Source organism: Eretmochelys imbricata, chromosome 9 (assembly GCF_965152235.1).
Source record: "Eretmochelys imbricata isolate rEreImb1 chromosome 9, rEreImb1.hap1, whole genome shotgun sequence".
In the NCBI taxonomy this organism is placed as follows: domain Eukaryota; kingdom Metazoa; phylum Chordata; order Testudines; family Cheloniidae; genus Eretmochelys; species Eretmochelys imbricata.
The window spans coordinates 14396239-14423263 of record NC_135580.1 but is presented as its reverse complement, the minus strand read 5'-3'; the positions used below and the strand labels follow the sequence as shown (position 1 = coordinate 14423263).

Here is a 27025-nt window from a genome sequence, read left to right as displayed (position 1 = left end):
GGTATGGGGGAACTAGAAGGTGGAATGGAGCCTTCTTATCTTGTCATCTCTTCCCCCAACCCATGCTGGGCAAATGTTATTTGGCTGCAGATGAATATCAGTATTTTGGTCAAAATGTATCTAAGTTCTTGTTCAGTAGAAGCCACATGATTGTACAACTCTGAATTAAATATCTTGTCACAACCTTCAGGATTAAGAGTGCACACTTGGGTGCCTAAAATTTGGCACATTTTAAAAAAAAAAAAAAGAAGTGACCTGTTTTTCGGAGAGTGTGGACATCCCAGCTCAAAATTACTTCATTCAGAGTTGAATGTGCTCAGCCTCTCTGTACATCAGAACACTTGTATTTAGGTGCCTAACTCTGGACCTGTTCCAATGCCGGTGAAGTCAGTAGGAGTCTTTTAATTGACTTCAGCGGGTGTGGAATCAAGTCCTTTATCACAGAGCTTGAAATCACGGCCTTAATGTTGCTATGCATTAAGAGAAGAAATATTCTGAAACCTTTCTTCTCTTGCATTGTATCCATTTCTCACTGGAAAGGTGCACCAATTACAGTAAAGCCTGATCCTCCTCTGTTGGCTTTTACTACACATTGTGTTCTGTATTTCTGCAGTCACTCTCCTGTTGACTTCTAGAGTCAATGGTCATCTCTCTCTATCTATGTAACAGAGTCCATAAACTCAGCTTCTCCCTGTTTAAGCCCTGGTATTTTGGGTAACAAAAGGGATATTTTTAAAAGGACATAGTAGCTAGCTGTTATAAATAAGGAATCTTTTTTCTTCCTTCCCCATCAATATGATACACAGTTATTATTCTGAATTTAAGTCTTAAGAGCTGCATGTATTGCTGTTGATGTGACAGTGTGAGTGATGAGGTTTGTTAGAGAATTGTTGTATGCTTTCTTCTGGAAAAGTACTGTAAACTTTTTTGTTTAGCATGGTGATCTCTGCATCAAAGGAGAGTTAAATTAGTGTAACTTTAAGTAGAACAGAGGACCCACTAATATGTAGTTCATGTGGAGATAATTGCTTTAATGGTGGTACTTCTCTGCAGGGCCCTCATTGAAAGGCTGTTACGTTGTCCATTTTGTGTGCGTGAAATCAGTTTCATACACAAATGGAGGCCTTTGGTTTTCCTTTAAATGCTGATATTATTTAAACCTTTGCTCAAAAGACTTTATAAGCTGTGCATGAGACCAACGGGACCCATGGGGTCCAAGATAAAAACGAATAGGATCTTTTCTCAGATGTGTTTATTGTTCAGCTTTTAGAGTCCGCTGCCTAGTGGTAACAATCACAAGTCTTTAATAAACAAAAAACCGAAATTCCTGTGCTGACTACAGGAAAAGCATTCATTTCTCCACCTGATACAATTCCCAAATGACTATGAGGAAACAAGTTATGTGCTCCCTGGTTTACATCTAAGCTCCTATCTATTTAATGCTATGGGGTTACTAGAGAAGCTCAAATTGCCTTGTGTTTCCTTTAATGCAGACTCAGTTAACCCAGGTTAGTGGACGTGGGTTGGAGCTCAGGGAGTAGGAGAGTCACTCAGGTTGTACAGCTCAGTCTGTCCTCTGACATAAATTGAATCTTTTTGGGAGTAAAGCGAATGGGAGAGAAAAGAGGAAAAAAGGAGGCAATGTGGTAACACAGGGAGTACCTACACCACAATCAATGGATTGCAAAATTGAGCAGTCACGCCTGTGGCATGCACCAAACCCACATCTGCATATGCAGATTGGGTCCCAGCTGACTCCCATGCTTACATAAATTGCTGCAAAACAGGCATGCACCAAGTTTTTCAGACATAATCCTTTTAACACACACAGTCAGAAGCTAAACATTTGACCTTATAAATGTTGTGGTGTTCTATTCAAATTTGTGTTATTATTTTTTGTTAGTTGCATTCCAATAGTGCCCACAATGAGAAAGGAACTGCTCACATACAGAAAAACATGGTCTCTTCCCCAAAGATTTTACTCTCAATGTATTACTATTAAAAGCCATAGGTCCTTTCTGACTTATTTCCAGTCTCATTCTGCAGTGAGCATATTATCCTGTATTGTACCTATACAATTCTCACATTCATTTATCATTGTTAATATTACAATGAACAGCAAAGGATTTACTGTAGCGAGGATGAGTCACTTGTAAATTATTGCCAAGTGGATATAAAAAATGATGTATTTACAGAGTACTTAGCTCCATTTACATTTGAAACATTACTGAGAAGATAACAGAGCAACAAGCGTAATCTGAGGAGCGTATGCTAAACCTTTTCTCTTGTTCCTTTACATTTGCAGGTTTCTTGAGTACTGGGGATCAAGCAGCAAAAGGAAACTATGGCCTCCTTGATCTAATCCAGGCTTTGCGATGGACTAGTGAAAATATTGGGTTCTTTGGTGGTGACCCATTAAGAATAACTGTTTTTGGATCCGGTGCAGGTGGTTCATGCGTCAATCTATTGACTTTATCCCATTATTCTGAAGGTAACCGTTGGAGCAATTCAACCAAAGGTATTATGCAGGTTGCAAATATTGACAATTTTGGTGTCTGCATGCCACCACCATTAGTACTATGTGATGCTCTGTATTTCTCTCTCTGTTTCTATGGCCTGCTGAGTTCAACTCAATAATAATCTGGCTTTTTAAAGGCTGTAATAGCTGCCTTTCTCCTCAACTCTTCTGTGCACGTTTAAATTTGGGGTGACTTTCTTTCTGTTTCTTTGTGGATCTTCGTAGAAACACGTTTGCAACAGACTTCTGAACAGCACACGCACAGTACATCATTTTTGTCTCTTTTCTTTCCTACCTAAGGGTGTCCTCTTTGGAAAACCAGTCGGTGATGCTCACAGTAGATGAGGTCGACTATATTCAATCAGTCATCAAAGGCATGTTTAGTTTCTCATGAGGAGCAGGATTTAAAGAAAAATAAAACGACATGGTTCCTGTTTTCAAGCTAGTGGCTGAGATGCTTCACAGTATTATCTAGTGGGAAGGGGAAAGTGCCTAGTTCAGAAATCTTTTGTCTGAAACTGCATGAATTTCACTTGCTGTCTTCTGAGAAAAGAATGTTTGCATGCGTGAGCCAAAATTGTCAAAGCATCAAGATCACAAATTAATTTTTTTTGCCTATATGTGTTTTTTCTAATCCATAACTAACACCTCTTCTCTAATTAAGTTAAGGCAAACAGCAGGAAATTTAAAATGTTGTTTGAGTCCAAAAAACTTTTTTTCCTTCCATTTTGGCTCCAGAGTTCCACACACTTTTTTTCTCATTTGCACGGCCACTGCTTATTGATCACATTGCTTCTCTGACTCCATCCTGTCATTATCCGTTTCACATATATTGTTTAGACTTAGCGGGCAGATGACAGAAAACCCTTGTTGATGGAGTCTGGAGAAACACATAAGGCCTCATTTTCCTCCGATTTACATTGGTGAACTCCCTGGAGGGCCTGATTGTACACTCGTACTGGAGTAACTCCACTAACATCAGTAGAATTTACTTCTCATCGAGCACCTAATCCAAAGCCTATTGAAGTCAATGGAAAGGTTCCCACTAAGTCTCAGTGGGCTTTTGGATCTGGCCTTACAGTGATGTAAATGGGAGAAGAATCAGGCCAATTCTCTTTTATGTAAACAAAACTATTGTGGAAAATAGATTCCTAGGACAGTGGGTTTAATTTAAAAAATTATTTTAAAAATTATTTAAAATAATTATTATTTTTATTTATTATTATTTTTAGAAAATAATTTTTAACCATTTCCAGCCAAAGACCAGTTTTCACTTTAGTACTTGAAATACCTTGAAGCAGAAATGTAGAATCCACGTATAAATTTGACACTCACAATTATATAGGTCTTTGCACGTTAACCTGTGACATATTTTGTAAAATGGCATTTTAAGCCAGTAGTTTACCAGTCAGACCTTAGCCTAAGCATAGTGCCCATAACCATGTGTAATCTCTGGGTCATATCATGCCATCAGTTTTTCAGCAGAACTCACAGTGTGGGTCATCTGTGGCATAGTGGATTGAGGATGGGGCTAAGAGTCAGGAAACCTGGTTTCCATTCTCTGCCAATGACTGACCATTTGGCCTTCGGTTTAATTACAAGTAACTGATTAATGCTGAACACTATATGCTTTTATCTGCAATGACCCATCAGTCATGATGTGCATCTTGTCAGCTAACTTTGCACAGTCATGTTGTAATGCTATAACATTTTGTCAAAAGCGCAAGCCCATTTACTGTCCGCTGAGTGCCTACTTGACTGCTCTCATCTCCCACTGAACAGAGCATTCTTCAGGGGTCGGCAGACACTCAGCACTTTGCAAGATGGAGATCTCAAATAATTTGTTTTGGCTACCCCATATGCAAAATGGGAACCATAGTGCTTATCCATCTCGGTAAAGTACTTTGAAATCTGTGGATGAATAAATGCAAATGATTATTTACCTCAGCGAGACCTTGACATACAAACGATAGCAAAGTGTGGCCCATTATGCCTTAATGTCATTTTAATATCAGCCTACAGCCCCTTGAGCCACGAGTGTGAATATTTCCTGATAGAAATCTAATTCACTTCCTTTACTGTACATTGTTGTTGGCAGAAATCAGTTACAGTATGAAAATTACTTTTCTCTGTCATCCATTCTTCACTAACATGGTTCAACAGAAGTATTTCTTTAAAGTAACTGAATTGAGCTTTATGACTAGAGGACTTGACGACTTTTAACATAATCTGGCCTTTTATGTGCAATTTAGCAAGCTATAATGTTTATCTCAGCACTTTCTTACCATGTAACTGACTCTTTCTCTAATTGGTATAGAAAATAATTCTAAACAATTAAAAAAAAGAGATTTACACAGCATGCACATAAAGTGAAGCTACGTTGCATTAAGAATTACATCCTAGTGAAAATTCCAATTTGGTACTCTGCTGCATGTATTCTACTGGCCAGATCCTCAGCTGGTATAAATCACTGTAGATCCATTGACTTCAAGCTGATTTACATCAACTGAATATCTGGCCCTATAAATATTATTTTTTCTCTGGATCTAATTCTGAGGTTCTGCTTTGTTTTTACTCAGCTCTTACTCAGACAAAACTCAGTTATGACTCATCTCATGAATCTAGAGATGCACTTGAGCCATATATTTCAGTCCACATCCAGATTCTACTAAAATGAAAGTTTTGCCTGAGTAAGGGCAGAGTAGAGACTGAGTAAGGACCTCAGGGTTTATAATCTTCAAGGATCGTAAAACTCCCCAAAGACCTTTTTTTAAAATGTTTTCATGCAAGCAATTAATTCTAACTAGCATTTGAGCATGGTCCTGATCCTGCAGTGTGATTGAGGTAGGCCCTAACTCAGGCTCTGTGCAGTGCCTGAGTCCACCCGCACATCACATTGCGAGATGAAGGCCATAATTTGTATTTGTAAAGAGCCAGATTCTGAGATGAGCCAAGCAGCTGCAACTCCTGTTCACTGGAGGTACTGGCTGATGTGCAGGATGTGCCCCAAAGACATTTTGTTTGTGTAAGTCAATGACAGAGGGTCAGATGTTGCTTTCAAAAGTTGCCTTCAGTTGTCTTACTGCAAATCCTTAGTATCTCTACTGATGTCACTAGAATTACTCCAGATTTGTACTGGTGTAAATAAAAGCAGATGTTGGCCAAATATGCTTTATGTTAGTGTAATGTGTAGATGTCAAGGGGCATTTTGCATAAATTATAGTTAGCTATGAAATATAGGTCAGATTACAAAATATTTTCCAATAGACTGCACAAAGAGACTGCATAATTGCAAATTGATTGGTGTCCTTCTGTTGTAGAACTTATGTGGTGATGCAGAACATTTTTTAAAAGGTTAAAACTATTTAGCAAGAAGGGTAAAATATATTGCCTAATATGGACTAAATTATGATTTCCTAGGAGTGTGGAGTAGAAGATCCTTTCCCACTTCATTGCACAGGGGCCAAACTCAAAATTCCTGTTGGAAGTAGAGCTCCCCGAAGGGAATGGGGAAGGGGTGAAGTGATGCCATGGCCCAAAACAGAGGGGAGCACCAAATATATGGGATCAACCACTCTAGTGTTACCCCTTCAGGACAGAATTCCCCATAAGACCCTTTCATACATGCCTAGTACATGAGCCATGGCTTAGCACTGGGATGAAATCCTGTCCCACTGAAATCATTGGCAAAACTCCCGTTGACTTTGGTGGGGTCAGGATTTCACCCATGATGTAGACAAAGATACCTAAAGGTTAAAAAAAAAAAAAAGCAATTCACAGAGGGCTTCATATATTTATGAGCAGAGCTTTTGGTCCAGATTCTACTCTCAGTAACACCAGAGTAATCCGGAGTAATTGCACTGATGTCAGTGGAGTTACTTCAGGTGTACACATGTATAAGTGACAGCAGAATCTGCCCCCATCCACCCCATCTCTCATAAATGGAAACTTGAGTAAATGTTTAAATTCTAAGTCACAAAGCAATATTTTAGGATATTCAGTATAAAACATCATTTTCCTTTTTTATTTAAATGTGATCACCATAAACCTTAATTAAAAACAGGACCTTTTACAAGAAAGGATCTTGCCTCTTAGATAAATGAGTTAGGAATGCTGCCCAGCACTGTGTATGGCTTCAGAATACAAAATTTGTTATAATACCCAATTGAGAAGACCTGTACACCTCAAGCCAAGTTCAATCCTAAACAGAATCTATAAAAACAGTCTATTAGGTCCTATTCAGACTTCAATTTAAAACATGGTCATACACACGCAAGCTGCTGATAACTTGAACAGTATCTAAGAAATCAGTCAAATGCAGGGTATAATTCACTTTTCCTCCAACCTGATAAAATAATTTTAGTATTATGGGTTTTTCAAAGCAAACAGTGTTATCTTGAACAAGATATGGCATCAGACAATTTCTCCCACTCTTTCGGCTTCCTGAGTTACTCAGGTATAGGTCCTCAATTGCTATAAGTTGGTATTTGCATGAGTTTTACTTATCTATTGGTCTAGGATTTATATACATATGTGCATTTTTTTGTACACGTTAGATGTGGATACAGCAACAAGCAGAGTTTACCTTCTGTATTGCATTTATTTATTAGTAATTTTTTTAAAAATGGTAAAAGATTTCCTATTGTCCCACAAACCTAATCTAAACATTAAACAGCTACATGCTTATAAAGGTCACCTCAGTACTTTTAAAATATTTTTTCCCCCACAGGACTTTTTCAAAGAGCAATAGCTCAAAGTGGAACAGCTCTCTCCAGCTGGGCAGTTAGTTTCCAACCTGCAAAATATGCCAGGATGTTGGCTACAAAAGTTGGTTGCAACATGTCAGACACTGTAGAATTGGTAGAGTGTCTACAAAAGAAGCCTTATAGAGAACTTGTGGACCAGGACATTCAACCAGCACGATACCACATAGCCTTTGGACCAGTAATTGATGGTGATGTGATACCAGATGATCCTCAGATATTGATGGAACAAGGAGAATTCCTCAACTATGACATCATGTTGGGAGTTAACCAAGGGGAAGGTTTAAAATTTGTTGAAAATATAGTTGATAGCGAAGATGGCATATCAGCTAGTGATTTTGACTTTGCTGTTTCCAATTTTGTTGATAATTTATATGGATACCCTGAAGGCAAAGATATATTGAGAGAAACTATTAAATTTATGTATACTGACTGGGCAGACCGACACAATCCGGAGACAAGAAGGAAAACTTTGCTAGCTTTGTTTACTGATCACCAGTGGGTTGCACCAGCAGTGGCTACAGCAGATCTTCACTCGAATTTTGGATCGCCTACATACTTCTATGCCTTCTACCATCATTGCCAAACAGATCAGGTACCTGCTTGGGCAGATGCAGCCCATGGGGATGAGGTTCCTTATGTACTGGGAATCCCTATGATTGGTCCTACTGAATTATTTCCCTGTAATTTCTCCAAAAACGATGTTATGCTAAGCGCAGTGGTGATGACATACTGGACTAACTTTGCAAAAACTGGGTGAGTACTAGATAGAGAGTAATCTCATCTATAAATTGAGGACTTGATCCAGCAATCATTTCCTATGGACTTCTGTAGGAAATACTTGGGCCAGGAAGGCGTATTTACGTGAATAAGGGTTGCAGAATTAGGTTGAGAGTTATATGTTTTTAATATCTTTCAGTTCAATTAAAAATTGAACATTCTGTTGACACATGGGGAAACTGTCCATGTGACTATTCTATACATAACAGTGTGATAAATTCTTTGTACATAAAAAAAGAAGGGCTGCAGAAAGCAGCTTCTCTGATATTTTTATCTTTTTCAATCTAATATTTAGCTTTCTCATATTACCATAGTTGGCCTTAAAAAGTGTATTCTGCTTTGTAAGATTATGATGCTTTGAGAGAGATTTCTCTGTACTTAAAATGGGGAATTCTGTTGGAACTGGTAACACTTTCAATTTTTTAAGTCTGGCCACTGTGTAAGAAATTGTAACATGTTCTATAGTGAATAAGGAACATACTGAGATCACATATAGCAGTTATAAAGTATACATCATTAAAAACAGATCATCATTTAACAAACCACAATATTTGACTGTACTCCCGTAGTGGTGGTATTTTGATTGCATAGAACGTGAAATGCCACCAACATCACAGCACATGGAAGGTTGGTCTTAAAATTATGTCCACTTATTCAAATGAATAGGCACTTATGAATGTGAGATACATGGACTAGCAAAGGTGCCAAGGACTGACCTTGTACCACTTCTCCGCGCTCAGTTTGGCTTTCAGTGAATGTGTGCTATATTAAGTTAACACACTGCCCTTTCACCTCTGAAGACCTGAGGTGTGATTTAAGTTACAAATAAAAATAAGGTTTGTGACCCCTTATCCTAGTCTCTAGTAGGCATTAATCCACATCACTAGTACCAAAGTGTAATACTGTTGACAATTTTTCCTCGAGAGAAAAGGACTAGGATGCTGATTGGGGTTGGGGTACAAAGGGCATTGGGGAAGCTTGCAGTGTCCACTTGCATTGTGTTGGCTCTAACTGCTATTAGGCCTCCAATTCGATCAAAACTACATTCACTGCCCTTCCCCTCCTTCCCCCAAATAAATGTTAAAATGAAGGATCAAATCTTAATTTTATAATTGCTTCTGAAATGCAGGCTTTACATGTCAGATTTTTTTTTATTCTAGTGACCCAAATCAACCAGTCCCACAAGATACAAAATTCATTCATACTAAACCCAATCGTTTTGAGGAAGTAGCATGGACCAGATACTCTCAGAAAGACCAACTGTATCTTCACATTGGATTAAAACCACGAGTGAAGGAACATTACAGGGCCAATAAAGTGAACCTGTGGCTGGAACTGGTACCTCATCTGCACAATCTTAACGACATTTCACAGTATACCTCGACCACAACTAAAGTGCCATCAACAGATATTACTTTCAGACCAACAAGGAAAAATTCTGTACCTGTTACTTCAGCTTTTCCTACAGCCAAACAAGATGATCCCAAACAACAACCAAGTCCCTTTTCAGTGGATCAAAGGGACTATTCCACAGAGTTGAGCGTTACTATTGCAGTTGGGGCATCTTTGCTATTCCTAAACATTTTGGCCTTTGCAGCATTGTACTACAAAAAGGACAAGAGGAGACATGATGTTCACAGGAGATGTAGCCCGCAGCGTACTACTACCAATGATCTTGCCCATGCACAAGAAGAGGAGATAATGTCCCTCCAAATGAAGCACACTGACTTGGATCATGAATGTGAATCCATCCATCCACATGAGGTGGTTCTTCGGACCGCCTGTCCCCCAGACTACACACTAGCTATGAGAAGGTCTCCTGATGATATTCCCTTAATGACACCCAACACCATTACAATGATTCCCAACACTATACCAGGGATTCAGCCCCTACACACATTCAATACCTTTACTGGAGGACAGAATAATACTCTGCCCCATCCCCACCCCCACCCCCATTCACATTCAACAACCAGGGTATAGCCAGACAAGATGAAACAAACTTTATTTTTTTTTGATGGATTACAGTAGGTGACATTACTGAAGATTACTTGGCTTTCAACCTACAAGACTCTTACTATTTAAATATAGAGGAATATTATGTGAATATACATATCAAGAACTTCGGGGGTTTTGAAAAAAAATGAATTGTACATATATACAAATGAACTTAAAAAAACAACTTTGCAATTGCTTGAAGCAATTGTCCTGAATGATACTTTTTCATTCACATTCAACTGTTAATTTTTGAAGATTTAAGTTACATAATGGAATTAGGCATGTGCAACACAAACAGAAAAGAACTCTGACTGAAATTTTAAAAAAAAATCTATAAATATGCACAAGGGACACACTAATGGAATGTCAGATAATTTTCACCAATTTTTATTTGGAACTGTTTTATTGTGTAGTCCATATTTACATATTTGGATAAGTACACAAAGCACCAATGCTGTTAAGGCCTTAGTAGGGGGCTCATGCTGAAATCTGCCAGTCAAACAAAGAAGTTTTAAAGCCTGGCAGGTACAACATTATCACATAAGTGCTGTCAGTATAAAAGTTGTGGGAATAAAGGAAACTGGATATTTTTAGCACGATGTGCATGATAATTTATATGCTTGGTGGCTGTGCTGCTGATTAAGCCGTAATTAAAATTCTTCTCATCCCATTGGAGTTTTTAATAGAAGCTTCCTCCATCAATTGGCACAACCTAAAGAAGATTTTTTTAAAGGGGCAAAAGTAATTACAGTAAAATAATTCACAGTAGCTTCAGTAATAGAAGGAATTACAGTAGTTCTTAAAGGTATTTGATGGTATTCTCAGTATATAGGGGTGAACACTCCCTGAGTGAATCCCAGAGGGAAAAATATCTTTTTGTGTTTTTAATGTTCTCTTTCGTTTCCACCTAAATAATTTATAGAACTATAACCTTAATGGAACCTCTTTGATGAAGGATTTATAATTTGCTGTGGTTTAGTTACAATATATTTAGTTCATATTGGTAAGATAAAGTGTGTCCAAAGATTTCATTGCAAGGATATTTTTGCAGTATAAAGATGCCCCAACATTATCACTCTGATTACAGCTCTGTTATTGTTTTAACTCATGGTGCATGTGACAAAGTTTACTGCTAATATTTTAATGTAAAGTTATTTCCCTTTTTGCTATACATTATCCTTGCCATTCAAGTGAATTCACTGGATGAGATCTCTATAGAGTACAAATGTAGATAGAGAAGATCCATAACGATGGAGAGAGCCAACAAATGGAAATTTTTAAACCTGAATCTTACATTTGTTTGTGTGATTTTAAATGAATGGTCTAAAATCACAAGAAACTCTTCATTCCCCTGTTGTTTTCCAGAAACGGCATATCACGGTCCTTTCAAAATGTTTGTATATGTAATCAGATGTACATTTATATAAAAAAATGAGATGGACTTAAGAGCACATCCCTGATAAATACTTTCTCTTACCTGTACTATATTTCTATTAGACTAAAGTTATGTGATTTTTTTTTACATTTTTTCAAATTACTAGCAATTTTGATAGTTTGTAAGATAATGCAAAGAACTCTCTCTGACAAACTAACTGCAGTAACAGAAACATTTCTTTTCAGTTACTCTTTTTCAAGAATGAAAGCTTATTACACACACAAAAAAATTGTATACTACTTGATGAAAAATTACTTTGTACTTCTTGGCCATATTACTGGTCACTGAGTGAAATAAAGATAATCTGGATAACAAATATTATTCCAATGCTAAGAGATCTGATCTTTGCTCATTAAAGAGCTAAAATGTTTATTGCTGTTTTGTCATTTTTTAATGAAGTAATGGTAACTGTCTCAAATAAAGAGTCATTTCTTAGACAAGTCTGGTTTTTGAAGACATGGATATGCCTTCTACAGATAATACAACTGCATATTTATAGGCCAATCCTACCTAAAACAGTTCCTTATAAAAATCATGACACTGTGAATGTATAATGTCGCAGTGTTACATTAATTACCACTACCCACTAACTTGCCATAATTTTGCAGCCAGAAGTAAGATTTAAAAATACATACATCAAATTTAGAAAAGGCAAAGAACAGATAAATATGCAGTATTCCATGAAATGAAACTCACCTGGTTCACACTGTGAGGGTGATTAAACTTTCATAAAATGATGTTACTAGAAAGTTACCCTTCAAAGTGTGTTTAAGAACATCAAATAGACTTCAAAAGTGACACTGAAAACAAAACAACAAAAACCACTGCAGTTTCAGTCATTTTCTTTAGCTAATAAACTAATAAAAAATATACACTAACAATTAATATAATATAGATTATCATCCCCAGTTTTAAAAGGAGCATTTTTGGTAGAAGCATAAAGATTGAAGTCTTCAAAATCCAGGATGGTCTATGTGCAATTTCTGCCTGATGTGGTTGTGCTTTTAGACTGTGACCTGCCAATGTAAACCAATAAAAAGAATTGTCTGCCATCTGATAATTATTGTTTAATAGGAAGATTGTTTTTTGCTATGTTAATGAAACAAAACAAAACAAACAAAACCATGAATGGCCATAAAACAAGATATACACAAAATATGATTTCATGTGCTTTTCTTAACTTTATCAAACTCAAAATAATTTTCTACTATAATTTAATGGTGGCCATATCTATATCTATATATCTCTATATACAGTATCTGGTAATTGTTTACTTTTATTAGTTCAGAAATAAATGATTGAGGTAAACCAAGCATGACAGTATACTTTTTCTTTTCTGTCAGCCAATAATACCACAAATGTGAAAGATCAAGGCAGCAATGCAAATTTTATAACATTTTCCTGTTCAAAAATTCACATGATGCAGATACTGTGAATACAATTTTAGTTGCTACTTTATAATTACAGTTCAGCAGCTAGTTTTCTGAAAGTAAGAGGATGTCCCACTTTTTATAACATGAACGAAGGCCACAAAGTGTTTTTAAAGCTGAAACATACTCACAAATGTAAGAAACATTTTGGAGGATTTTTGATGGTTATGCATTATGGAATTTAATTTTGTCATTTTTAAAAGATATATTTGGTTGTTTTTTTTTTTCAAAATAGACAATGATTAACCAAATGGAGTGTGATATTTTATTTTTTGTATTGTTCATTGGAGCAGATTTCCAATGCAATTAGGATATTAGTCAGTATTTGGAAGTACAGCAAAAATATGAAAAGCCTGTATTTACTGCTTTCCCATTTTTGTAAATATGTTTGCAGACATTTAAAGAAAAAATATTTGATTATTTTGAGGAAAAAACTATGGAATAAATGCCTCTTTTCCCCATTCATTTTCTATTAAAACTATAGACATATATTACTTCATATCTAGTCTTGGATGCGTAGTTTACGCACAGAGAAGGCAGTACTGACATTGCATAGGGAAATAAAGCAAATTGAAACACATTTTGCTTAATAGTATCTCAGTAGGCCATATATTGTATACTGTATCCAGTGAAGATTTATGGAGCATGGAATTAAGATAGCTAAACATACTCTTCTATAGGACAGCATCAGGGTTAGTGGTGTTGTTACTAAATGTATTCAAAAATGGATTCTTACTGTATATTTTTGGTTAACTGAACTCAAATAAATATTGATATGCAATAAAAACAGGGTGAAAAGAAGCCTAACAAATAAACATGTTACAGCTTTAAACACCACTACATAGAAATTGCTGAGATTTCTCTTGCGAGTTTCAGTGAAATATTCTGAAGAGACAAAATAGAACTGGAATTGTTAGGAAGCTGTAAAACATCATGGTGGTTCTTTGATGTTAGTAACTTGTTTTCTTCTATGGTATTAATTCAAAGTATTGGCCTTTCCCCTGTCCCTCACCTCTCCTTTTCTAGTAATGATTTGTTATGGCTATTGCTTTTAAATGTAAGCGAACATTAGATAATTTGGTCATTATTGCGAAAACATGCTCCCACATAAATTAAATTAATGGTCATTTCCCTGCTGAGGTTTTGTTATCGTTCATTCAGCTATCTTGTCAATTGCAGCAATTGTTTTGGCTTTTTATATATATATATTCAATAAACTAAGGGACTTTCTTCAAATAGTGTTATACCTCTTTTGCTCTTGAAATGATAACAATCTGTGAGTCAGATGTCCCTCTGAGGTCTTCAGAGAAATCTGACTGTTTGAAACACACACACTGCTGAAGTTGTTTCTTTCTCTTAAGCTTTCTGATTTGATTTAGTTCTGGCACTTTGCTGTATTTGTATGCAAGCCAGAAATTAGCTGCATTTGATAAAGGGTTCAATAGAATTATACAGAAGAATCAATGAATTAACCACAAGCAGAACATGAGGTTCTTTTTTGTCTTGGTTTTTTTTAATGTTGTTGCCATAATTGATTTCATATTGGCAGATTCAGTGGAAACTTGATTTAAAGGCATCGTGTAGGGTAAGAATACTAAATATTAACTGATTAAATAAGTTTGGAGGGAAAAAATGTGTTTTAAATCACCTTGGATTGATAGATGACTAACTTCCAAAATGTTAATGTGCAACTAACTCAACCTTCGTTGTTTTAAGTAGTAACCAAATAGCCCCTGATAATTCATGCATATATGAAAAAATAAAGTTTATTTAGAATGTTTACTATATTTTATCTACTGAAAAACAATTAAATATAATGTTAAAAATGGTAAATTAAGGCCTACTGAGGACCTAATCTTCCTGCTCCTTCACATCAATGGGAAAACTTTTGTTGACTTCAGTGGAGCTATGATCAGACACTACAGGTTAATGTCATATGGTAACTGGAAATAGTAGTTTAAACGAAGACAAAATAACACAGGAGTTTTGAGAATGGTGTAAAAATTAATTTGTCATCGTATGACTATAAATATGTTGTCTGGGCCATTATATACGTCAATTGTATTCTGATCAATATGTTGTAAGTCACACACCTTCAAAGCATGTAAACAGAGAGTATTATCTGTTCACCCTGTGTGGATACAATTCAAGGATAAGTGCATGTATTAAGTACAGAGGTGGAGTTGGCAGCTGAATCTGCATTCCTAATATTACGGGACAGAGCCACAACTGCTGTAAATCATCATAGCCCCATTGACTTCAGTGGATCTATGACAAATTTATACCAGCTGAAGATCTTCCCCCAGGCCCTCGGTGTTCATCATGGCTCATCTCATCCTCCAGTTCCTCCCTGCCCCCAAAATAATTGCAAGTGCATATGACTGCTGGATTTATGAATGCAAACAAATGGTTAGCTGTGCTATAAAATGTGCCTGCCATCATTTGTATGATTGTCCAAACAAGAGAGGCCCTCTCAGTTTAATGACATTCTGACAAGCATAACATCTCAGCAAATGAAGTTGTTACAGAGAGTGTGTTGACTAAACCATATTTTTCAATATGAAAATTAAACAAAAATGATGCTTCTGCGTATATTCAATATGGGCCAGATCCTCAACTTGTGTAAGTCATTGTAGCTCTGTTGAAGTTATTGAGACTATGATATTTTACCCCATCTGAAGATCTAACCCTATATGTTTCATTGTTATTTGTTCACCCATTGTCTACCTCCCATTATTTGAACAGTAAATGGAACAAGACATACTATTGAGTTAAATTCTACTTTCTATTACACTGATATAATTTTAGAGTCAATGAAGTAGCTGCAAATGTACACTGATGTCAGCATACAGTATAAATACAGCACCAGCAATCCCAAGCATCCAAAAATCATGAGTCAGGCCCCCCAAGCCCCGTGAAATTGGCTTAAATTCATGAGATTTAAAAAATAATAAATTTAACTTCTTTTTATTTGCTTTCTGGGGTTGGGGCATGTAGGGTTCAGGTTTTCAAGCTTTTCTCTGCAGCTCTGAGGATGAGAAATGTACTTGGTTTTAAAAAATGGAAATTGGGATTCTCAGGTAATATCTAACAGTTTCTCTACACAGGGACACTCAGGAAAGTTATTCCAAATTAACTAAAGATGTGCATTTAAAGTGGATTAGTTATTAAATTGCAATAAACCTCTGTGTGGACAGTCTCAGGCAAAATTAAAGTGGCCTTAATTAAGTTTATCTTAATTCACTTCCAAAGTGAATCACTTTTTTAGTTATTTCCAATTAATTTTCCTATGGGCTTATCAATAGAACAAGTAGATCATGGCAAGTTGGGGTGTGAATCTACCCCCACACTAGCCTGCCGTGGACTAACTATCCCAATACACCCTGCTGATGTGTGTTAACAGTTTGTTAATGTGCTTTGAGCTAGTCCTCTTTGAAATGGGACTAGCTCAAAGCACATTAACAAACTGTTAACCTGCATCAGCAGGATGCATATGGACAACTGGACCACAGCTGGCTAGAGAGAGGGTAGAGTCACACCTCAGCTTGCGAGAGTCTAATTGTTCTTGTAGACAAGCCCTTAGTGTCCCCCTGTAGACAAGCCCTAATACTAGTAGTTGAAACTTTAAGAAAAACACCAAATAGCATGAGTCTGAAGATACGATCATGAGAGTTGACAACACTGTAACTATATTTTACAAAAGGCAAGTTTACACTTAGTTTTGCTCCTATTGAAGCTAATAGAAAATTTGCTACTGACTTCATTGAGGAAAAGATTGGGTGAGGAGTCTGTGTTTGGACTTCTGTTTCTTAAAAGCACTAGTTGATGTAAATAAATATGGCCATGTTTTCTAAGATCCCCTGGATAGTTCCAAATCTCTGTGGATTAGTTACTTAAATAGATTATCATTGTAATAAGAGGGAGGGAATGGTGGAGTCATGCCCTTCAATCCCCCAGCTACTAGCAAGCAGAGTGAGCCAGTTTTGGGGTGGGAAAAAACACTTCACACCCGGTATAGCTGTAACACCAATGTACACAGCCCAGGAACAATCAGGAAAACACCTGGTGACTCTGCCAGAATTCCTTCTGGATACTTCAGCTGCAGCCCTCTTGTGCTCTCCCTCCATCTGCCATGGTCTGAGTTTTTGCCCAGAATGGTTACAGGTGTCAAGGGAAACTGTAGCTCTAAATGAAGTATTTAACCTGTTATTTGTATAAACCACATAGTCATGGGCCTTCCTGGAAGTGGAATTTAGGTCCTTGTGCATTTGAAATGTGATCATGGGCAATGTCTATGCTTGGATATTTGACCACCATGTCTTCATGCACAAGTTCATCTTTTAGTATTGTGTAAAATAAGCTATGGGGCTTGCATTATTTTGTAATAGTATCTTTGACAGTTGTTTGAAACAACAAACTAGCTCTGAATAAATTGAAAAGTCCTGAAGTCCTGAAATGTTTTCAAATGTATTTTCAAATTAATTTCCACTGACTGATTATATAAGATACTGCTGTAAAACCTTTTTGTTTTCTATCATAAGGGTGCTGCACTGGTGTGATAAGTGTGGCTGGCTAACTCTGATGATATGAACACCATGCAGCAATTTTTCCTCTCACTTACACTAGTGTAAATCTGGAGCAAATCCATTGAAATTGGTGGCAATCCTCTGGATTTCCACTGGAATAACTGAGCTCAAAATCTGGACTTCTGAAGATGGGATCAAGATGGCTCAGGTAATGTGGAATGAGATATGGAAGCTTTCATTTCAAAGACACTTGTTCAATCCAGATAAGGTAAGTAATGTCCAAAAATCATTACCCTCTCACAATGTGAAACTAAGTACTACTGATGTTTACTAATTTTAAGCCCAATAGAATTATACTTTACCCTCCCTTTCTCAGCTGCTGGACTCACAGTGCCATGGCATCTTTTGCAGAAGGTAAAGAGAATGTGGGCTGCTGGTTCACTTGTGGGTCTGAACTGCTGTGCTCTGCCAGATGATCAAGAAGGGGTGTACATGGAGGAAGGACAGCAAGCCATCTTCTTTTTGCTTTTCTCTCTAGCCAAGTGCTGGCATTTTGACCTTTTGTAGGGTCACCAAGATTCCAGGAATCAATAGTGCCAGGAATGGCTGAACCACATGCCTTGTCAATCATAGTCATGTTTCCTTCCTCCATTGGCTGCTGAGTAAGCAATGGCTTCCAGTGACTGAGTAATTTGAATAGTAGGGCTCCATAAAAGGAGGTTCCTCCAGGGAACCATCCTCAAATTACTCTGTTCAGGGACTACTGAGGATACCTTCTCTTGCATACTTTGTTATGTATATGTAGAGGGAGGACATCATGTTATTGTTACATTAATCGAATATTGGTAACTTTTGTATGTCTATGACAGTATTGACATTTTGTTCTTGAAAAGTAAAGAATTTTATTTGCAGTGATACAATCTTAATGCAATGATACAATGTTAATAAAGTGCTGGTCCAGGTTTTACAGTTACTTTTTAAAAAATAACAGGTTATGGTGTAGTCCAAGATGGTGGGCTGATTGCTAGGTCTTCCTATCCAATTCATTAGAAGACCATTGGCTTCAGTTGGGTTGTACAGGTTGTAAAATAGAGCAGAATTTGGCCATTTGTCTCCAAATCAGAATTGGGATTGGATGGTGAGGGATAATGTTCACATCTGTGTTGTCCCAAACGAGGTGTCTGTGCTGGACTGATAGCCAAATTCCCATTGCAGGGAAGAAAAGAGAGATGGGGCATTTGTTTACTTAGGCCTTTGGTTGGTAGCCAGACAACTGGGCGGGGTGTCCTGTTTTATACTTCATGATTGATGTTGGCATAGCTGGAATTATTTAGGTGCTTTATGGCCCACATCAGCCTAATATCTAAGTGTCTCACAATCATTCATGGATTTTAGCCTCATAGTACCCTGTGAAGTAGAGAAATAATATCCCAGTCTAACAGATGGAGAATTGAGGTACAGAGTACAGTAAACAGATTAGCAGATTTTGTATTACTTTATTTTAGAATGATTCAAATACTTCTCTTTTTAAATATAGCTTAATACATTAATAAATAAATAAAACCCCTTTATGCAGTCTTCTCCAAACCTTTCTTACTGTTTGGAGGGCAATAGCTTGATGTTCTTCAACACAGCTACTTAGCATGTTACCGGCATTCTGGGTTACTACACTGTAGTACAACATCCAAATTCCTAAGTATTTACTCATTTTTTCCTGGCTCTTCCTGGTCCATTCAACAACTGTGATTTCAGGGGTAAGGGTGTGTGTGATAATGAATAAGGCTACGATTATGTCATGGAGGTCATAGAAGTCATGGAATTCATGACTTCCATTGACCTCTGTGACATTTTCTGCCCTGGGGCTGGAGCTCCCAGCTGCCCCTCCACCCCCGCCGCAGCTCCCAGCCCCCGCCCTGGTGGGGGGACCCCCCACAGCTGCCCAGCCACAGAGGGCAGTGTGGGGACCTGCAGCTGCCAAGCCATGTCGGGGGGACCCTGAAGCTGCCCAGCCATGGAGGGGGGACCCTGAAGCTGCCCAGCCACAGTGGGCAGTGGGGAGACTCCCCGCAGCTCCCAGCCCCCGTGGGCGGAAGGGGACTCCAGAGCTCCCACTTGCCGTAGGTGGCACCCCCCCCCCCCAGAGCTGCACAGCCACCGCACGGGGGGGAGGCCTGGAGTTCCCACTCACTGCAGCGTCAGGGGACCTCAGAGCCCCAGCAGTGGGTGCTGAACCTGCCTCCCCATTTTATCAGGGATATTTTTAGTGAAAGTCAGGAACAGGTCACGGGCTTCCATGAAGCTTTTGTTTATTGCCCGTGACCTGTCCCTGACTTTTACTAAAAATATCCATTACAAAATCTTAGCCTTACTAATGAAGTAACTTCTTTACCAACCTAGTTAAATCATAGACCTGGAGTACTGCTAGGTATATAATGTTTTAGTTCTCAGTTTCATCCTTCTCTTGACAGTGATAGCATTTCAGTCCTTGCAGTTATGTTTTATTTTCCTTTCTTCCTACTGCTTTCAAGCTGTTAATTTAAAAAAAAAACATTTATTTTGATAAATGCAATTTTGTTCTTCATCGCCTCTCTCATCATGGTTCCTATTGTCTTGCACAGGTTTGTAAACTGGGTTATTTTTAAGGTTTCATTATCTCTGTTCATTTCACTTCTTATCTTTACCACTCTTCTTGTCTCCTTTAATTGGACTTTTGGTTTAAATTGTTTTCTCATATCCAAAGATTTTTCTTTCTCTTTTCTATGAATTTTGTGAGGGGTTATAAAAGCTCGTCCTGAAAGCCTTGGAGACCAAATTCTTAAAGTTACCTACAGAAAAACATAAGAATATAAGAATTGCCATACTGGGTCAGACCACTGATCCATCTAATCTAGTATCCTGTTTCATCAACCATCAGTACCAGTTGTTTGAAGAAGGTGCAAACAACCCTGCAGTCAGCAGTTATGGAATAACCTGCCTACAGGGGAAGTTTCTTTCTATCACCCCCTAATTAGTCAGAGGTTGGTTTATACCCTGCAGGAGGAGGGTTTATACCCTTTCTTAAACTCATGGTTTTTTTTAAAAATCCTAACTCTAAATGCTCTTAGTGTCCATATATGTGTTCAATACTTTTTTGAAATCTGCTCAGCTCTTAGTATCAATGATACCTTGTTATAATGAGTTATACAGGGTAACAACAGCAGATTGGGGAAAAGTAGTTCCTTTTCTGTTTTAAATTTGCTACCTTTCAATTTTGCCAAATGTCCCTTTGTTCAGAAAGAAAAGAACAATTAACCTTCTTTTATTCAGCACCTGTCTAAGATAAACAGTCCCAATCCTTTCAGTCTCTCTTCATATGAGAGTTTTTTCATGCCTCTAATCATTCTCATTGTCACTCTTTGAACCCCCTCTATTTCCACAATATTCTTTTTGTAAATGTGGTGACCAGAACTGATCAAAGGCTGCTCCACACTCCACCACCCATGTGCTTCCCTGTTGACCTGGAAGGACCTAATGTAAAAGTAGGAAGGGGTCTAGGCCCCCTTGTTCCTTCAAGTCTTTCTCAATTCATTTCCTCATGCCTATAGGAAATAACTACACTGACAACATTGCTGTGAAAATTAGAACATACAACCAACCAACCACTGACACTTATTGCTGAGAGAGAAAATCTTTTAGTTCTGTCTGGAATATATTTGTTTTAAGTTCAAATCAGTAATAATAATGGGACAAATTATAGTCCCAAACCTAAATTCCCTCTAAACAGGTGTAAATGAGCTCTGTAACATCAGTGTTCATGGGCGCTGTATTGGGCAGCCCATAGTCAGCCCATCTCACGTCATTTGCGAGTAGTTTGCACAGCAGAGTTGCCAGGGCAGGGTACAGGCACACAAACTGGTGAAGCACTCCCCTTTGAGTTATAGGTGCCCATCATGGAGGCAATGTGTGCAGGTTTGGGTGGAGCCAGAATTGAGTACCACATGCCCAGCAAATTCACAGCCATCAGCGGCTTCACATGCGCAGAAGGTGATTTTTCCCTTTGAAATATGGTAGAGAGATGCAGTTCTATAGGACCTCTGTGACAGAGCCATGGGAGGAGGGGCAGAGAACAGCTCATGTGAGGGGCCGCAGACTAATGCACATACACCTCCAAACCCAGCAGTGCCTGCTATGCATGTCCTTACACCTTTAGCAGGAGGGACAAATGGAGTAGGCTATGAATGTGCGTGGAATAGCTCACAGCCAAAATATGGCCATTGTCCCTGCACTTGTCAGCATGAGGCCCTACGAATACTTTGTTTCAAAGAAAATATATAAATAGGTTTTGTCAAGATGACTGTGGTACCTGTAACAAATAGTTCCACTTATTAGCTGAACTCCAGCAGACAAAACTTCAGGAATGAAATCCTGACCCAACTGAAGTCAATGGTAAAATTCCCATTGACTTCACTGGGGCCAGGATTTCACCCCGGATAGTTAAAGGAAATGACTTAATAACAACAGGCAAAAACCTATTAGGCACATTGGGCCTGATTTTCCATTGCTTTCCACTTTGTGTTGTCGTTCTCAGTAGAGAGGAACGATGGCCCACTGGTCAGGACATTCACATGGTCGCTGGAAGATTTGCATTAGATTCCCAGCTCTGCCACATCTTTTCTGTGTGAGCTTTGGCAAGTCACTTGGTCTCCTTTGGGATTTGATAGCTGCTTTCAACTACCTGAAAGGGGGTTCCAAAGAGGATGGCTCTAGACTGTTCTCAATGGTAGCAGATGACAGAACGAGGAGTAATGGCTTCAAGTTGCAGTGGGGGAGGTTTAGATTGGATATTAGGAAAAACTTTTTCACTAAGAGGGTGGTGAAACACTGGAATGCGTTGCCTAGGGAGGTGGTGGAATCTCCTTCCTTGGAAGTTTTTAAGGTCAGGCTTGACAAAGCCCTGGCTGGGATGATTTAACTGGGAATTGGTCCTGCTTCGAGCAGGGGGTTGGACTAGATGACCTTCAGGGGTCCCTTCCAACCCTGATATTCTATGATTCTATGATTCCTTGATCCCCAGTTCCCAATCTCCCTACATCACAGATCTGTTGTGAGGATAAATACTTTGAAGATTGTGACATACTCCGACGCTACAATAATGGGAGTCATATAAAAGCTTAAGATAGACCGTTTTACATAGTGTGTAAGTCACTACATGTCAAAATAGCAGCAATTACATCCACTTTATTAAGTATTATGATTCTGAGAAAAGGACTCAGTGTGCAAAGCACTGTGCAAACTCAGAGGAATAGACAGTCCATGTCCCAAAGAGCTTATGATCTAAATAGATAAGACACACGAAGTGGCGGTTTGCAAACGTCATGTTAGTGCCACCATTTTTTCCCCCATTCTTGGGGGGGAGTTTGTTAGGAAGGAGTTAGCTAAAATGGAACGACAAAGGAACAGAGAGGGAGCATAGAAGAGAGGGAGGTAAGATGGAATAGAGCAGGGGAGAAAAGAGGGAGAAGGAAAGTGGGGATGAGCTGAAGAGACTGTGAAGGAAGGGGCTAGAGCAGGTTGGAGTGAACAGCCAAACAGCACAGGGAAGAGATGGGAAAATGACATCATCATCAGCATCTGACAGTACCTGCAACAGAACCTCGGGTGGCTGCCTCTGGGTCGGCTCTACTAGTTGGAGTTTATCTGGCTCCTCCCTGGCTGGGGTAAATGGCTACACAAGGTTCAAGGGAGTGGAGAAAAAACACCCAGCATATTGATGTGTACTTGTGGTATACAAGGGGCAGGAGCAGATGCATCTACCAACAGATTACTGTCATTGACACTAGGTACTCAAGACTGTAACTGGTTGCTAATGAGTGCAGGCACTGGTTAGGTATTGGATTCAGATTTATGGCGTTCCTGACTCTCCACCTAGCTCTTAATGTGCCTGTGTTTAACAAGCATGCGAGGGGAGGTAAGAGTATAAAGGGGGTGTGGGCCCTTTTGGAGGGACTGGGAGAAGATAAGAAACATTAGCAAAATTGCCCAAAAGGGAAGGGTGTTTTATTACTATTGAGTAGCATATCAAATGTCAGCTTTGCAACCTCTAGTTATAATATCACAGTTAACTGGCTTTGTGCGAGAGCACTGTTTTAACCCATCTGTGTGGAGCATGAAGCCGTACAATAGATGGATCCATGCCAAGTTGTTGCAGATAGTTTTGCACATTGTATTTTTAGCCCTCTGTGTGGTCCCTAACCTCCGGGAGACAAGATCACAAGCAGCCCTGAATGCTTCTCTAGTGCTATATTTGGTTTAAATAATTGTAAACTGTACTCTGCCAGAGAGATAGCTGAGCAGCAGTGCCGCTATAGAAAAAGTTACGGTATAAGGAGAGCTATGCAAAACTTGATCATTTTAGTTCTTGGAGGGCGAGTTCTGTAACTTGTTTTAGGTTGTTGATTTTTTTTTTATATATCTGCGTGGGTTGAAACCTGTGAACTTCAGACTGGGTTCAGATGAAATGGGAGGAAAAGGTCAGAGGAAAACTGAGGAACCTGCCAAAGGTGTGCCCTGCTTCAGGTCACAGGTGTGCAAAATGAACAAATGTTTATTGTCCCAATGAAACAGCAAAGGTTGGGGAGAGATCACTAAGAAAGGCACCAGCCTACCTGATACTAAACGTGTTGTGATCACTACCAAGCAGAAGTCTGTACTGTCAAGCTCTAAAAGTTCTATGAACTGGTTTTCCAGTTAAAGGGGTTAGAGGTGAAAGCACTGACTGACAGCCAGAAAACTCTGATTTTCAGGGAACAGTAGTCACAGCATCTGACCGGCTTCTCGCAGAACTCGTTAACTCTGCTAATCTTCAAGGGGTTCTCTTAGTCCAAAGAATCTGCTAAGAGAACAAAGCGGTTATATGAACTTCCTAGTGAGGCACGATCCCAGAATAAATAGATAATATAAAGGTGAGGTACCTTGGAATGACACATACTTACTCAAGTCTGAGTGTAGCAATAGTGCGATTGAAAAGACAGTATCTTGCAGCAGAGGAAAGTGAGGCTCAGGACTCTGTGCTTATCACTTGGTTTCTTTCTGCTTTCAAAAGGGATTCACTAGTAACCTAGGATGATCTTCTTCCAAAAGATGGCTTGGTTTTCACAGCTGCATCGCCTATTCTAGAAGTTTTTGAAGATCCGAAAAGTTTTATCTTCCGTTCCTTCTGCTGAACACTGGGTCGCCCTGGTGCAGTTATGTGGTGGCAGGATTTCAGTCAGCTCATGTTGACTGGACAACCAGCTGCTCAGGCAACACTCAGGCCTTTGTGATATAACTGAACAAAAGCACTGACTCTTGTGGTGTGTTAAGGAGGCCTGATTTACATGTGACATTTTCTGATGAGATGAGGTAGGGAGATTGTGCAGCATATTTAATTGCCATGTTAATAGCTTCATTTGGCTTTCGGTAATTAAATGAAGAGTGCTTCTAGGAAAGGGGAGACTTCTTGATTTCCGTCTTAATGCTGAGGTAGTTAGCTCCTGTAATAGAATTTGTGTTAATCTCTTTCCCCCCCTCCTGATTCTCACAGGCATGCTGCAATGAAACCAGAAATCTTGACTGTGCTTGTTCTACCTCAACTACAAAAATGTTGGCCCCATTTTGAGTCAGTCACAGTAAGCTCATAGGACATTATTAGTCTCAGTTACACACATACACTTAACGGAGTGTGTCACTGGAAGTCACATTAGAATACAGTGATAGAGTAAAAACATGATGATCATCGAAAACAGTCATTCATCACAGTGGAATGCAAACACTGCAGCTTCAATAGGCCTACCATCTGGCTCTGTGCTACCTGTGAAGGTCACTCTGAGAAGCTGTGTTAAGGTTATCAAAAGGATGCATTGATATTGGAGACTGCCTCTTATCAGGCTCATATGCACCTGTGGTTCCCTAACAGGTCAGCGTCATTTGAGTCAACATCCAAACTGTACATTCCCAAGGGGCAGACTGGAATTTAAGACTAATGAAGAACAAAGCTGCGCATTTTAATCCTTTGTATGGATTTCACTGCTGTTAAGCTCTGGGATGTTTAGATCCAGAGTTTTGGGGTGATTTTTTTCCCAGAACAGAAATAGGGATCAGCACGTTAAAATTGGATCCATAGCTGGATTTAGATTCTGCATCTATAAATAAATAAATAAATAAATAAAATAGCAGTGAGGTTCTTTGGATATGCGGCTCCCCGTCTTAGCTCATTACTATCATGGGAGGTATTGGCTACAGTGGAACTGGTGAGTTTCTGCTGCACAGGGTTGGAGATTCCTCCACAAGGGTCTGCCTTCCCTAAGAGCCTCATTGTTTATCTCCACAAATGAGCATTTTTAAAGCTAATAAAAAGAAATAGTCATCCCTCTGTTACTAAGCAGAACATGCTATGGAATTCTCCCTCTCTTTGGTTTTAGGCTTCCACATAGTATTGAGATTGCCCTGAGTGAATCAGGTGACTAGCTCCTCCTGGAGCTGATTGGAGATGTGTTCATGGTGATTCTTTTACAAACATAAGCTGCCTTCTTCACCACTGATCGCGAGGTGTTTGCACATCTGTGGGCCCTACCCTGTACTGGTCGTCTGAGTGTCTCTTGAGTAGCTCTGCTCTTTATTTCATAGAGATCCTGGTACAGGTTTATTGCTCATCTACCCCCTTGGTCTCCTTCATGTGGGGCTCCACAAGATGCTCATCTGTCACCCCTTCTGTGGAACATATGAGGCCAGATACTCAGCTGGCATAAATTGGCATAACTCAATTGAATTAAATAGAATGGAGGATCTGGCCCATATGTGGGCCCACCAGGCAGATTAGTGAAGGAATATGGGTAGTGCTCTCTTCAGAATGGGGATCACAGAATCATAGAATATCAGGTTTGGAAGGGACCTCAGGAGGTCATCTAGTCAAACCCCCTGCTCAAAGCAGGACCAATCGCCAACTAAATCAGCCCAGACAGGGCTTTGTCAAGCCTGACCTTAAAAACATCAAAGGAAGGAGATTCCACCACCTCCCTAGGTAACGCGTTCCAGTGTTTCACCACCCTCCTAGTGAAAACGTTTTTCCTAATATCCAACCTAAACCTCTCCCACTGCAACTTGAGACCATTACTCCTCGTTCTGTCATCTGCTACCACTGAGAAAGTCTAGATCCATCCTCTTTGGAACCCCCTTTCAGGTAGTTGAAAGCAGCTATCAAATCCCCCCTCATTCTTCTCTTCCGCAGAATAAACAATCCCAGTTCCCTCAGCCTCTCCTCATAAGTCATGTGTTCCAGTCCCCTAATCATTTTTGTTGCCCTCCGCTGGACGTTTTCCAATTTTTCCACATCCTTCTTATAGTGTGGGGCCCAAAACTGGACACACTACTCCAGATGAGGCCTCACCAATGCCGAATAGAGGGGAACGATCACGTCCCTCGATCTGCTGGCAATGCCCCTACTTATACAGCCCAAAATGCCATTGGCCTTCTTGGCAACAACGGCACACTGTTGACTCGTATCCAGCTTCAAGTCCACTGTAACCCCTAGGTCCTTTTCTGCAGAACTGCTGCCTAGC

The 27025-nt window shown here is 39.1% G+C and overlaps 1 protein-coding gene across 7 annotated transcripts in view; it reads left to right on the top strand.

Moving 5' to 3' along the window:
• Window positions 1-10044, top strand: part of NLGN1 (neuroligin 1) — a 449301-nt gene extending 439257 nt beyond the window's left edge. For 4 of the 7 annotated variants that reach the window (XM_077826030.1, XM_077826028.1, XM_077826025.1 and 1 more), the window contains 3 exons: window positions 2306-2491; window positions 7248-8037; window positions 9222-10044. In XM_077826030.1, coding sequence (XP_077682156.1) covers window positions 2306-2491; window positions 7248-8037; window positions 9222-10044 — 1799 coding nt within the window. Of the gene's footprint in view, window positions 1-2305; window positions 2519-7247; window positions 8038-9221 lie in introns of all 7 variants that reach the window. The other 3 variants (XM_077826029.1, XM_077826026.1, XM_077826027.1) reach the window with 1 other exon arrangement.
• The last annotated feature ends 16981 nt before the right edge of the window (window positions 10045-27025 follow it).